The sequence below is a fragment of the Macadamia integrifolia genome, chromosome 14 (genome assembly GCF_013358625.1).
Source record: "Macadamia integrifolia cultivar HAES 741 chromosome 14, SCU_Mint_v3, whole genome shotgun sequence".
NCBI classification, from domain to species: domain Eukaryota; kingdom Viridiplantae; phylum Streptophyta; class Magnoliopsida; order Proteales; family Proteaceae; genus Macadamia; species Macadamia integrifolia.
Window position 1 is genome coordinate 16,145,989 of NC_056570.1, and position 15,549 is coordinate 16,161,537.

Below are 15,549 nucleotides of genomic sequence, written 5' to 3' on the forward strand. Positions count from 1 at the left end.
TGGGACATGGTGTGTATTTGTTCTATCTCTTTGATAGCTCTTGCTTTTAATAATAATAAAAAAGAGCAACTCAGAGCACAAGGTTCCCGTTACTGAAGGACTTGGGAGAGATAAGTGTACGCAACCTTACCCTTGCTTTGTTGAAGAGGTTTTTTCAAAGTTTTGAACCTATGACCAACATATTACTCTCTCTATAGCTCTTGTTTTCAATCCCAAGAGAAAATGGTGAAAGGGAGAAGAAAAGAGTGATAATGGTGGATTTTAGTATTTTACCCTTTTCCTTTCATAATTTAATGGTTAATCTAATAAAAATTCTGACTCTTTGATGATGAGTAGTGTATTGCAAGCAACCATGGAGTTTGTTACTGAGTTATAGGTACCCTAGCGCCTCAATTTTGTTCGTTCTCACTCTCTCACAACTCAACCTTCACTGATATCTCTGCTATCGTTACCAATTGTGATTGGGAGATTCACAATCATTCGGAAGGGTATGAAATCATAAACCCAAAGACCAGATCCTTGATGCACAGCTCCGGATAGAAGAAAACACCTACGAAGCCAAAAATGATGAATCCCCCTTCACAATTCCAATTAATCTAAGGCTGTTACTTCTAAAAATGGAATGGAACGGTCAGTATCAGTTTGATCGGAGTGGTATCAACTATGATAAATCCCTGATCTTGACCTTTCCGATCCCATTGTCATATTAACCAACTTCCATATGGTAGGAACAACACAAGAGAAGGCGAACATAGGTTGGAGTTGGTCCAGAAGCATACATGTTGTTTCAGCTATATATTTTAGCTTTTACATTGGGGTGGTGGCGGGGCAAAAATGTAGGGGTGGGGGAGGGAAGGGTGAGACACAAGTGGAGATTGGTTTTGGGGAGCAGTTAGAACCAGAGAGACTGATCGTAAAGTGGTAATTTGGAGATATTAAAATATCAAGGGAGAATGAAGGAGGAAACTTTGATTTTTTGGGGGAATCAAGACTTTTAGGGTAGGGGACTTTGAATAAATATATGGTGACTATAGGGAAGTGATATTATTACCCCCAAAAAACAGAAAAATGCATTGTTGACTGTTGACACAATTTCACCTTGATGTCAAAAAAGAGAATTTAATTCTTTACACTTACCGTTCTGACATGCAAACATAAACAAAGGGACCCGGATCCTTTCCAATCCAGTTTCCACATCCCAACATAAAAGTAAGGACCCAAATCCTCTCCGATGTGTTAGTCCTGACATCCCGACATAAATGAAAGGACTCCTATCCTCTCCAATGTGTTAGTTCCGACATCCCAACATAAACAAAAGGACCCGAATTCTCTCCAATGTGCTAGCCCCTCCAACGTGCAATATTGATAAGATTGTATAATAAATATGATATATCTTCTCCCACAAGTCGATCATAATCTTTTATATCTATAAAAGGAGATCCTAAACCAACAGATCCTAATCCTAGTCCAACAATTGCCGATGGAACCAATTGAGTTATTCCTTTTAGGGCTGTTCGTTTGATGGGGAGGAATAGTTGTACAAACTATTCCACCCCATGGGATTTAAATTTGTTTGGTTGCAAAGATGAGATTTTGGATTGATAATCACTGAACTATACTTTTTGTTGTTGGGTGATGTGGCTGATGGTCTCTCCCATCGACCCCCTCCTGGAACAAGATCCTCTCCATCTGCATTGGGCGCCCAACACGCATCCGTCCAACACATGGGCGTCCTAGAGGGACCAGGGAGAGAGACAAAATAGGAGAGAGAAAACAAGAGAGAAATTAGGAAAGAGAAAATAGGATAGGAAGAGACACAAAACTCTCACTGATCCCTCTTCGGCACACCCTTGCATTGGAGAGGATCTAAGTCCCTTGTAGTGCATTTTCCGGTGTTGCTAGTCGTCCGATGTACACTAGAGGGTTGGCGCACTTGAGGGGATTTGGATTTGTAGCCCTGCCGACTGTCCGATCTGCACTGGGCGCATTTGAGCATATCTGGTCCTCAGTGTATTGGGAAGCGACTGCTCCCAGCCGTTGGATGCGTTTAGGACTCAACGCGGCTGGAGAGGATTTGAATCCCTCCTATTGCCGAAAATTGAAGGCAAAACGGTTGGAGATGGCGCGAGAACACCAGACGCTACACACTACAATATCACCACCGCTGCACCCCGCCGTTGCACCCACCCTTGTCTGAACCTCCGCCCGACCTCCATCTGAAACCCTTCTCTGCAATAGACCTCGTTGTTATTGCCATTGTCATTAGGGAGTTTCCGTATATGATCATGGCTGGAACCAGCTCTCTTCTTCTTCCTCCATCTCCATCTATTGTCGACGCATTACAGCCACCACCATCTTGGCCTGAAACCAAAGTCACCAACAGCAACCGAGCTCACTCGCAACCGAATAGCCCCCTTGCGGCTTGGCTGCAAGCTTTAAAAGAAAAAGGATCGAAGAAGAAGATGATGATGCTGATGCACAATAGCACCGGTTCTTCCGCCATGGATCTCTCTCGCCACCCCGAATCTTCCGCCCTAGATCTCGCTCTCTCTGTCTCTCTCTCTTTCTTTCCTTCCTGTCGGTGCTTGATTCCCACCCCATTACCATGTGTCCCAATCCCATAAGACTTCCACCTCACAGGTCCCGCTAAACAAACGACGGGGCTTTTACGTTCTCTAATGTCTCTATCTCACCCTTCTTTTTTACCTCCTCCTCCACCTCACCCGCCCTCTCTCTCTAAAATATATCATCTAATTAATTTTAATTCGTTTATTTTCAACCGGCAGGATTGTCTGATCATCTGTCCTCACCTGTCTGCTCCTCCTGCAAGAAAGAATTCCATTTTCATCGAACCCTTCCAATTCTCAGAGGTAAGGATCCGCTTGGAACTCTCTGTTTTCCTTATTTAAATCCTCACTTTATCTCACTCCTCTGCTTTGGATTTGTAAAATTTAATTTAAAATGTGGTTAACGTGTTAGGCTTCTCCGAGGAACAGTTTTGTTTTTTAGTTTTGTGGTTTGGGGGTGGGTTTAAATCCATTTAGAATATTTATTTAATTTTTTTGTTGTTTTTTTCGTTTTCTCTTCCCATTTTGAACGGGTCGTTGCTGTTTCACACTATTGATTTGTTTTTGATTTATGGGTATTGTGATTATAGCAAATTGCGGAAATTGAAATGTGATTGATTGCTCCAGGGACACATCATTAATTCCCCAAAATAATTCACATTGTTACTAGTGGTTTTGGATCATTGGGCTATTGATCTGTGTATTGGATTTTCTTGTGCTCATGATTTGTTGTCTTTGAGAGCAACCGATATCCAGAACTTTTAATCAAGCAAGACAGCTTCCCGTTTAGAATAAGTTTGTGGAGTATTTTGCATATTTCAATTTTGTCTCTTCATGATTTGAATGCGTTCTCTCCAAGGCTGACTGATTGGGACATGAGATGGTGTAGAAAGCATTTACGCACCAAAGCTTGATATATTCTAAAGATGCCAATCTGACATGTTCTACTTTGCTGCACAGGAGTATCTTATCGATGATGTGAAATGTCTCAATTTGTAGTTTGAATTGTTATTAGCTTCAACTCTTCCTTGAATTGAGGCTCTGTGGTGATCTGCGGCCGAGTATCCATGTGATAGGTTGTACACAATGTTTGATTGTGGTAGACCGCAGTTTCTGGGTGGTCACAGGGACAAGTTTGTAAGGTATAAAGTTTTTCAATGTTCTATTTTCTCATATCATGACAAATATATGTAATTTTTAAGATTCTTTATCATGTAAGAGGGTCATTGGCTCAAACTCAGAATGGATTATTATTTACTCCATAGGCTTATTCCCTAAATTTAAGTCATTCACTTTGTCTTTCCATTGAATGCTTCCACATTTTTGGAGGATGGAAATTAAATGTAAGATGTCTTCCATTCCCATACGTTAACTGGTGGATTGATGGTACAGATTGATTTGTTGGGAAGAGAAATGAATTCTTGAATGTATAGAATAAGTAGCTAGTGAAAAACCAATCTGAATGAATAAATTGACACACACACACACACGCACACACGCACACATGCACACATGCACACACACACACACACCAAAAAAAAAAAAAAATCAGCATTAATTGTCCAAAATGAAAGGAAAAAAAAAATTGATCATCATTGAAGGAATGATGCAAGAAGAACCAATATTTGTTGATTCTTGAAAAACTTTTAAGACTTTTTTTTTGGTAGGAGAACTTTAAGTCTCTGGTTGATATTTCTATGAATGATATCAACCCCAGATGAAGAGAGATTCTGAACTTGTGACTGGATTCACAACTAGGATAAAATTCGAGTAAATGGCAAGGGGACAGTTATATGAATTTTGAGGACTGGCCTGGAGATACAAATCTAATTCAAGAGCTGCAAGTCTAATTAAGAAAGAATGATAAACAACAAACCAGAAATTGCAAGGTTAAATCCAAATATACAACCGTAGTAATGATTGAGCACAACCAGCATTAAGTATGTCCCATAGGAACGAAAAACCATTCATTTAAAAGTTAATTATCTACGATATTTAAAAAAAAAAAAAAAGTGATGAAGGAAATCTTTTCACTCAAATGGTCAATGCTCTGCTTATGTGGACCTGTGTACATGACCCTATACTAAGTGTTACCTAATGTTATGGCATGTCAGGTAATAATATTTTTTTATGAAGCTCTTTGATTAAATCTGTAACTCTGTAAGTATATTTTAAAAACACAACCACCAAGATCTAAGTCAGTTGACTGAAGATTTCTTATTGATTAATCCTAATCTGACCACATGACCAAAATGTGTGGTTAGTTTTGAAGAAAATAATGAAAAAAAGCCATCTCTAGCTTGAAGATATAGTGACAAACAAATCCAAATATCCGATAATAACTCAGTGCATGGCATTTCCTTCAACTCCTATTCATCCATGCTAATTTCTGTTTTAATTCATTTTTCTCTTTATTTTTCTTTTCCATTGGGAATTTAAATAGCTTTAAGATCCCTGTGAATAGTGAGTATCCTCTCATATTTTCTATTTGGGGGTAGATTTTTTTGATAATAACTGACTTGGTCACCTTTCCTGAGTGTGGGTAAGACTCTTTTTCTAATTGTTAAGATTCAGTGCTTGATGATCACTGTTGATGAGTGAGAGAGTCCTCCTTAATCCCTTCATGCTGACCCTATTGCTCTAATGGTTGAGAAACTCTAGAGCCTTTTCTTCATATTGATGGCATTTTAATGTTATCAGGAACATCGTTTGGGTCCAAGTAAATTTTAGATTGTTGGACTCCATGTGTTTTGGCCTATTTCACCTAGATGAATGGTTCTTTTTAAAGAAAATAACAGGAGCAACTTTCAATATGTTAGTCAAAAGCCACCACTACGTTTCTCTTATGATGCCAAATGGTCTGTATACCTTTTACCCATTTGTGAAGGAAAATCATTACCATTTGTGGCAACAGAGAGGGGTTCTCACTTGCAGAATCTAGGATTTTGGGCTCTTTTCTATATCACTTCCCAACATATTGAGTTGGATTTATATGACCATATGTGCTTGAATCTGTCAGTTACATCCCTAGCTACCTTTCATAAATTGAGCAACCTTCTATGTTTGTTGGAGCAAAATTTCTTCCAAATCCTTTGGCTGTCTCCATTCAAATAACTTCTTTATGTAGGGAATAGGGTACTGATAACCTATCCTACAGTTAGGATCACTATGCTGCCTAACAATAGGTTAACCAATCGTCCAACAAAACTTTTAGCAAGAAAGATTAATCAATTACACAGTTTCTGATACCAATTAATGTAAGACCAGTTTTCAAGAACCAACTAAACACTAGTCTCGCAGTAGGATCACTGATGTAGATGGATAGAACCAGCCCAGATCTGGCCTATTCTGGGCCACCTTGGGCCAGCTGTGCAGCCAGGTTTCTAGCCTTTTGGGGCCATCGAACAAGTCCCTATGCAGCCCTATCAGCCCAGCTGGACCCTCTAGAGGATTATATTTAGCACCATTGATCCATCTGTCCAGCACTATAAGTTCCCCTTCTTGTTTCAATTCTTGGATCCCTCTACAGCAGGCCATTCTTCCCCATCGAGCAGCAGCTTCCCCAGCCCAGATTTGATTGCTATATGGCTTCCTTTCTTGGTACTTCAGGCCAGCTCAGCAGCAGCCACCTTCGATCGACCATGCATGGGTTGATCTCCAAGTTTGTCTTCCGAAGGATCTTCCAAAAGATCCATACAGCGGTCCTTCATTTGGTGGAAAGCAATCTCAAGAAGGAAGTTCCAGCTGCCATCGAATTGGCCTGTTTGCATAGGAGTTAGTTTCTTATTTTGTTAGTCAATTAGTTTCCTATTTGTAACTATGCTAGTTTTCATTTTTTGAGTTCAGTTTTAGTTTTTAATTACTCCTACTTGGTTAGCAAGTTAGAGTTCAAGGTAGGAAGTTTATTTACAGCTTTTAGTTTCCTATTTTAGATTTCAGCTTTGTAAGCCTATAAGAGGCACCCATCGATTGTAGTTCTTTGATTTGATGAAATTTTTGAGTGCATACTCTTGGCTTAACAGCTGCTATTGAGAGGTGAGATGCCTAACCCATTGAGGGGTGAGACACCCAAAACCTGAGGGGTGAAATACCCATTCCATTACTCTCTTCCACCCCTTCTCAACCCCTCCCCCCATCGATTCCCTTGTCTTTCCTTATTTTGTTCTTTTGTTCACTGCTGTAAGAAGGTATCTAGGGGTCTAATGAGGAGGTTTGAAGCCCAGAAGTTCAGATTATAGATCAATTGGAAGCTCACCCAAGAGAGACCAGATCGACAACCAAGTGTTAAGATTTTGAGGGTGGATCGACCAAGGCCAGATCTCCACCCCCTGAACCCCAATCGGCCACCCTTTTTGGGGGTTTATTCCTGGTCCCAAGAGGACCCTTTGACCAGTAAGCCAGCCCTTTTGAAGCCCACTTGAAGGAGCCGCATGGTTTCTCCCAACAGCCTGTGAAATCCCTTTCTTTCCCAGGTTGCATTCTAGCTATCACTTCACCTGTTGGACTGCCACCAGCCTTGTTGGAGGAATACTTTGAGGAATATTAGGTCTATCCTAGACCCCTTTCTGGTCAGGTTTGAGATCCTTAAATCTCCTTAATCTGTGAGTCTTATTTCAGCCCTAGTTTGGTCTTTGTGTTGCCTTGTTTGGTTCTCAATTTTATAACCAGATCTGATACTTAGGTTGGAGTTGAAATATTGGGGTGAAATATTGGGGTTGTTTGCCTTAGGGTGAACCAACCGTACATTAACCACTATATAACAGTGTAAACCAAGTTGTAGCAGGTGCCCGAATGGTAGACTGACAGAAAACCCTAGCAGTAATTAAATATCAGAGTAGGTCGCCCTTTTGCACACCATACAAGGTTAATAAAACTCAGAATAGACAATCACAAGGAACAAAACACCAGATCAGAACTGGTCAATCGCAGACAGGATCTAGGGTTCAAGAAACCAGAAAACAAGAACCACCAGTCAAAGCAATTAACCAACTTGGTTGAGGCTCAAATTCCCATTGAGTGGGGCTCTCATAGGAGTGAACAACCTCTCAAAAAGTCAGCCAAATTTAATGGCCAGATTCTGAGTAATGAAAGTAATTTCCAATTTAGAAATTAATTCAGATTTAGTAACTATTTACCACAGGAATCTTGGACCAAGGGATGGTTACCATCAAACAGCAGGGCAGGGCTGGGATGTTGATTTGATCTTCAAAATTTGGGAAGCAGTTGATGGCTGGATTGGCAGGTCTTGGACCTCGAAAATTATGAAGGAGAAACCAAATCCAATGGAGCAGCAGGTAACCTTTTTGTTAATCAGAATCGATAGGGAAGGCAATGTTTCTAGTGATCAGAAGCCAACAAGTCACCTTCATGAAGTTTTCTTAATGGAGAAGATCTTCAGAACAGAAAACAGAAATAGGCTATCAAATGGGAGATAAGTGGAGAAATTAGAAAAGGGATAGGGTAAGATCGAGTCTCTCACTCTCACCTAGGAATTTCACCCACAAGGTCTCTCACCTCATTGTCTCACACAGCCATTAGCAAAGCTAAGCTCAATCTTCATTCGTCTCTTACAAGTCAATATTGGGACTTGTACAGCAAGAAAAACTGAATAACTTCTTAGAATCTAAGTAGCAACTCAATATAGAAAGTGTTTAAAAGCAATATTACAAAATAAAACACTTAAACTGAACCCCCACAATCTGGTTTTGAGTGACCCAGTAACACCCAACCCAAAAGGGTTCGCCTGGTTGGCCCAAAGGCCCACAGCCTGGTCCACATAAGTCGTAGCATGGACCTGGCCCCTTAGGTTCCTGCAGCTATATTTCTGGCCTAGGAACGTGTCTACATCAGCTCCCCCTGGCTTAAGATCATTTAACTCCGAAAAATGAAGGAAAGACATATAGCATTCGTATAGATTCAGTTTAAGATATCTGAAAATTTTGGTATGGATCCATGTACAGTCAAGTTCAGGTCGTCCTTACATTTGACAAGAAAATAGTAGCCTTTGCTGCGTTGCATCATAGTGAACTTGTTGTCAAGAACATCTATTTCATCTTCAACTGGGGATGCAAATTGAAGCCGTAGGGCGTGTTCAGCGTCATCTTCTTCTGAATGATGACCCACATATAGAGTATGGTCGGCCACATTAAAAACGTTGGTAATCTTCATATCCGGTGGCAACTCTAACATGTAAGCATTAGGTCCAATGCGTTTCAGAGTGAACTTTTCCGGGACAACTCAAACCATAACCAAATCTCATGGCTGAAATTCGATGGTGATGTCGGTCAGTAGCCGTCTTGTATGACAAATAATGTCGGACTATGTCAATGATGCCCTAATCCATAGTCAGGATCAAGGTACTGCCAACCGGAAGAACAGAAAGTGATAAAAAAAAACTCAGAAATAGCAACTGTCCAGATTTAGTAACTACCAACTTGGATGGGGATGATGGTCCAGTCGAAGGTAGGGTACTAGGGGTAGGTTACCTCCTCAAAGTCAAAGCCAAAGTTAATGGCCAAATTAGAAGATAAATTAGAGATTCAAAAGTAGAAGGTGAAGGTTCAGAATTAGTAACTCTACCTGAGAAGAATCTAACCATTGGATGGTAAAGAGATTTCAATCAAAGGAAAACCAGGGTATGTGAGAAACATACCAAAAGTTGAGCCTAAATTACTGGTTGGATGAGGGAGAGAGAGTTCACCACTTAATATTGCTGTCCAGAAACACAGAACAGAAGGTTTCGCAGGTCTGCTCCGGCCTCCAATCTTCAAAATATCAAATGGGAATGATGACACTAGGAAAAAGTTATGACAGTACTGCTGGAAGCCGGGAACCTCCTTAGATGGTCTTGATACTCCATTGAAACTCAGTAAGAGTTTACAAAATAGAAACAAAATGAAGATGGTAAGAAGAAGAAGGGAAGAAGGATAAGTGGCTATCTCACCTACTGTAGAGTAGGTATTCCACCTACCTCCAGAAGGGTCTCTCACCTCACTCTGTATGTCACAGCCATGGTTGTTATTGTTGAACCAAAATTTCATTAATTCATCAAATCATTTATTTTTTTTGGCGGTGGGGGGGGGTGACTCTAAGGCCTCAATTACATATAGTTTCTGATGCTACTCAGAAAATAGAAAGAAAAACAAATTAGAAAGTCTCTAGAAGTCTCTTGCAAGTCAATATTGGGTCTTGTACAGCAAGAAAAATTGAATAACAACTTAGAATCTAACTAGTAAGTATCTAAAAGGAAGATTACAAAATAATACACTTAAATAGAATCCCCACTATCTGGTTTTGAGTGAAGCAGTAACACTCAACCCAAAAGGATTGGCCCGAAGGCACACAAACCTGGTCCACTTAAGTAGTAGCATGGACCTGACCCCCTAGGTTAATGTGGCTATATTTCTGGCCTAGGAACCTGTCTACATCACTTTTCTTCTCTGTGGAGCAAGATTTTTCCCTCTTTTAATAAATTAACTAATTAGATAGTTAAAAGAGAGGGGTGTATGAAGAAAATTGGTCATGCTCCCCCACAATAAAAACAAGAGGAAAACAAGAAAGTAAAAATAAACGCATGTCCTCACAATGGAAAAATATCCTAGATACATAATCTTGGGTGCTACATCTTCTAGAGATCAGCATCACCATAAGGTAATCGATTGGAAAGCCTTTCAGTTGTTTTGAGAACCTCATTCCAAAGGCGTTTTAGCTGATCAATACCAATTTTATAGACTAGTTATGATTAATTGTTGCACTTGTGATTTCATAATTAAGTGCTGTATGTTATTCTCAAATTTAATGCAAGTGGTCAAGATTTAGAATGTCAACTTAGCTGGTTTGACTGGTAATGGACTGAGATTGCAGGTTTTGAAACCCCTATTATTCCAAAATTGAACTTTAGTTCAAGTCTGTGCCAGATCAATTGCACATGTAAATAAATCCTCCAAAATCGATCTGTTTACTGCTGTACATTGCAGTTTTGTAAGGAAAATGTGGCCGTAGGTGATGATGCACTAGGATTATTTGTCTGGTTAATGTTCATGCATAATGCTGAATGCCCTATTTTTGCAACTATCATGAATGGAATGTGCAAACGGCTTGCTTATAGCAGATAAAGATTTCCTTATCTGGCACTAGAGCACTTTATGTGAAAAGATGTATATCATTTAGACCTTTTTTTTTGGGGGGGGGGGTGTAAGGTATATTTGGCATGTAGTGATGGTAAAATTTTCTGCTTCTTCCTTCCAATTGATGGGAACAGTAGATGCTGAATGGTCTTATGTTTTTTAGTTTATTTATCTTTCTTTGTGAAAGAGTCATCTAACTTGATGTATTTTGGTATTGCTTGTGTGTTAGGTTGGACGACTTGGATTCTAGATTATCAATGAATTCTGATGCAGCAGGAATGAAAAGATGTGGATTCAATATTGAAGGGCTGACACGTGGTGGTCGTGCAGCTAACAACCCGTCAAAATCTTTCAGGAGTGGAATGAGAAGGGGGTCTGAAGGACTCAAGTCAATTGGCCGAAATCTTAAGTTTGGGGTTTCTCGAGCAGTATTTCCTGAAGATCTTAAAGTGACAGAGAAGAAGATATTTGATCCTCAAGATAGATTCATTCAATTATGGAATAGATTTTTTGTCATGTCCTGTATTCTAGCAGTATCCGTGGATCCTTTATTTTTTTATCTTCCAGTTAACAATGATCAAACAAATTGTCTGGGTATAGATGTAAAGTTAGCGATCACAACTACAACATTGCGGTCAATCATTGATTGTTTCTATGTTATTCACATGGCTATCCAATTCCGCACAGCTTATATTGCTCCATCATCTCGGGTTTTTGGGCGAGGTGAACTTGTGATAGATCCTGCACAGATAGCGAAGCGTTATTTGCGAGGATTTTTTATCTTAGATTTTATTGCCGTGCTACCCTTGCCACAGGTTCGTAAGACTTGTTTATTTTGTCTCTTCTTACAATGCCTTGACTCTCTCTCTCTCTCTCTCTCTCTCTGTATATATATATGTTATGTTTTCTGTTTAGCAGCTATGATCTATAGTACATCGTAGTATCTTGCTACAGTGAAACCTTTTCATCTCTCTCTCTCTCTCCTGCACGTGCATTACCACTTGTGGTGCTTATTTTTGAATTGCTTAAGTATGTTGCTCTTAGTTAGAATTAAAATGAGAAGTTGGGGACAATCTGCATTTTTTTTCTGTAGTATGCAAAGAATGATTTGTCTAGTTTTTTCATGGGTTGAAGGTGAAATTCTTTGTTACAGCCAGCTTCCACAAAGCATCATTTGTGTGCAAGTTTCCATCTTGGATTGAGGTTGGAGAAGGATTTTGCCTTGGATCTGCAAATCTAGTGTGACACACTTTTGCTGTTAGCAAGTGTAGAGCACATTGGATTGAATTTTTTTTTTTTGGAGGGGTGTTGTTGGGGGTGTGGAACCTTGTTGCCTATCATGTCATCATTTATGTATTTCCTTTATCAGTACTATGAATTCAGGTTAACTAGTTTTTCCCAAATGGCTTGGTTTGTAGATTTTTTTCCCTTGCACATTGCACTATAGAAAAGTCTGCGTTGAATCAAATTCGAGCCGATGAAATGTAACATTTGAACTTTACATGTTGAAGCTTGGCTGCTTATTCTGAGTGGAGTCCGATTCAACAAAACATGACCTTGTTTTGAAGATTCTTCTTCCAGTAGAATGCAACATCTACTGTCTTATACCCATTTCCCACCTTTTAAAATGAAAGTGGTGTAGCCTATGACTGAGTTGGCTTCCTTAACAGCTAAAATAACCTAGAGATCTATTTTTCATCCTTTAGCAGTTGCATTTTCGACCCTAAATAGAATTGTTCGTCAATTGATCTATCATTTTCTGTTCTTGTAGAAGAACCTCATCAACTTTGATTTTATATGTGAAGTGGCTTGTCAGGTAATAATTATGATGCAGTGGTGTATATGGCCCTTATTTTCTTCACTGCTGTAGTGCTGCTTATGTAGTGTGGACGTTGACATAGAGGATGATGTCTCTCAAAGAATTAAAGTCGGATGGATGAAGTCAAGAGGTGCATCTGGAGTGTTGTGTGACCGACGTATCCCTTTAAAGCTTAAGGGAAAATTCTATAGGACTATTGTGCGTTTGGCTATGATCTACGGAGTGTAATGTTAGGAAGTTAAGAAGTGTCATATAGAGAAGATGTTTGTGATGTTTGTGATAAAGATAAGGATGTTAAAATGGATGTGTGGCATAACTAGGAATGATAAAGTAAGGAATGAGCGTGTTAGAGATGATTTGGAAATTGCACCAATCAAGGACAAGCTTCGAGAAAGCCGTTTGAGGTGGTATGGTCATGTTCAACGGAGGCCTAGTAATGACCCAGTAAAGAGTGATAGGATTTAGATTGAAGGGGCTACAAGAGTTAGGGGCAAGCCTAAAATGACCATAAGAGAAGTTGTGAGGAATGACATACGCAGTTTAGGTCTTGTACCTGGCATGGCCTCGAATAGAGCCTATTGAAGAGCATGAATCCATGTGGCCAACCCATTTAGTTAAGATTCTCCTGACTTGCTAGGTTGTGCCTCTTTTCTCTTACTTTCATCTTTCATCTCACTTTTCATATTGCATTCGTCATCTTTCATTTGTCATGTTCCATTGTTCATTTCTCATATATTTCTCTTTTCTTCTTTTCTCATCTCTTCCCCCCTCTCTGTTTTAGAATCCAGTTTTCCTTATTTCTTATGTTTAGATCCATGTAGCTGACCTCATTAAGTTGTGATAAGGTTTAGTTTGTTGTTGTTGTTGTTCTGGACTTGGTTATTAAAATTCATCCAAATAAATTGTGCTGTATTCGGACCACTTGTGGTCAACTTCATGAACCTTCTCTATTATTAGATTGTAAGTCATCAATGCTTTTCCTTTTTCACTACCTGAACCCACATCGTTTTGGTTTTCCATTGTCCTTTGAAAATTGCCAGTTTGCATAAAATATTTTCTCCTCAATTGTACCTTAATTGGTATTTGTTGCAAATGAGAAGAAATCTCAGTTGGATTTCTCTATTTCCATCTCCTATTTGGTGCTACTCACTGCATCGTTCCTAAATAACTGATAGTACGGGTCATAAATTTGTCTATGGAAAAGTAGTTACATGATAACCAACACGATCCTTAATCTTGGTGAATACCTTTTGTTTAATATGATTGGATGCTCATAACATTTGTCTATGGGAAACTGGTTACTTGATAACTATTATGATCCTTAGATAACGCATTTATGCATTTGACTTCATCATGCCAAGAGGAGAGATCCTTAAATAGCGCATTTATGCATTTGACTTCATCATGCCAAGAGGAGAGGATGTAGTTCCTCCTCTATGTATGAAGCTGTGTGATCCTAATTATTGGGTTCATTATTAATGCTGGTGGTTGTAATTCGATGGACTCAAGGTCATACTGAACTTTTTGCAGAATATCATAATGATCATCCTTACAGTTGGGTGCTGGTTATTCCTTGAGTGGATGAATAGCTTACGTTTACTACTCCCTTGGTAATCTTTTTGTTTTATATTTTCTGAATAGGTAGTGGGTAGGTATTGCTGTGTGTTACATAGTCCAATTTCTTCAAAAGAAACATGTTTCTTTATCCATGTATGGGAAGTAGATCTATTAATTTGTTGATATAAAATGTGGTTGTACTAGAATAATTCAGAGGAATTGAGTAGCTGGAAGAGTTGTACTGATTACACTTTTATATCTTCAGATTGTAGTTTGGAGATTTCTTCAGGGATCGCGAGGCTCTGATGTACTTGCTACAAAACAGGCATTACTTTTCATTGTCTTACTTCAGTACATCCCAAGGTTTTTCAGAATCTTGCCCCTAATGTCAGAATTGAAGAGGACTGCTGGTGTCTTTGCTGAAACTGCTTGGGCTGGTGCTGCCTACTATTTGCTGTGGTACATGCTTGCGAGTCATGTAAGTGCCAGTAAAATTTGCATTTTAATAATGGTTTTTATGCCACCGCTGGTCAAGTTTTCATGGTGCATGGAATTGCACTTTGGTTTTATGCACTGTTTGATTTTTTCATTCTTCCCCATCATTCATGCATTAACTTTGCATGAAAGTTCTTAACGATTATTTATTTGATAATGCCATAATGACCATCATCATGAAACCACACTGAAATAAAAATTGTTTTCCAGTACATGATCTTCCAATTACATGGGACTGGTTATTCATCAATTTGTTTCTGAGACCCCCGAATTGGAAGGGTGAGTTAGGGAAGCACAATTCGGAAGTATCAAATTGGCTAGGGTGTCACCCAAGCGTGTTGCCTTTACAAGGTTGTGAACTTTTGTTGTGCTATAAACATTGGTAAAAAATAAAAAGAAAAAATAAACTGAACCTACATATGGTGTATAAATTATGTAATATGAATCACGTGATTAGGAAGGCATATTGAGTATTGGCTTCATCTCTTGACAATTTTTGTATGTATGAAATTATGAATAAAGTCTTTTTTTGTTGATTATTGTAAGACGGGGTGATATTTTGCAAATTAGAGATGGTGGAAGGACGAAGAAGGACATAACCCTCCCCTAGGGGCCAAAAAAAAAAGGGGAAAAAAGGCAAGGGAGGGCTGAAGATGACCTAGCTTGAAGTGCTGAGAAGGGTCATGAGTCTGAGTTAGCAGCTGCTATGACTCTAAACATAATGAAGGGAAGAATGTTAATAGCCTAGCCAATCCAAGTAGTAGGGAATATGAATAAGGTTTAGTTGAGTTAAGTTGGGAGAAAACTGCCGAAATGGGAAGACACGTTACCAAAAGAAAAAAAAACTTGGACTCGTGGAGTAGAAAATTATGGATATAATTCATATGAACTTGTTAGAATAAGGATAAGTGTGCCGCAAGGGCACATTGGGGATTTCCCCCCTCCACCAATCCTAATTAGAGTGGGGCGACTTGATGGGGGGGTA

At 39.3% G+C, this 15,549-nt stretch overlaps 1 protein-coding gene across 1 annotated transcript in view; it reads left to right on the forward strand.

Annotated features, from left to right (window-relative positions):
* The first annotated feature begins 1,639 nt into the window (after positions 1-1,639).
* LOC122062053 (probable cyclic nucleotide-gated ion channel 5) overlaps positions 1,640-15,549 on the forward strand; it is a 56,423-nt gene continuing 42,513 nt past the window's right edge. Inside the window, exons 1-4 of the mRNA XM_042625689.1 lie at positions 1,640-2,870; positions 3,528-3,709; positions 10,923-11,508; positions 14,335-14,547. Coding sequence (XP_042481623.1) covers positions 3,654-3,709; positions 10,923-11,508; positions 14,335-14,547 — 855 coding nt within the window. The 5' untranslated portion in view covers positions 1,640-2,870; positions 3,528-3,653. The remainder of the gene's footprint in view (positions 2,871-3,527; positions 3,710-10,922; positions 11,509-14,334; positions 14,548-15,549) is intronic.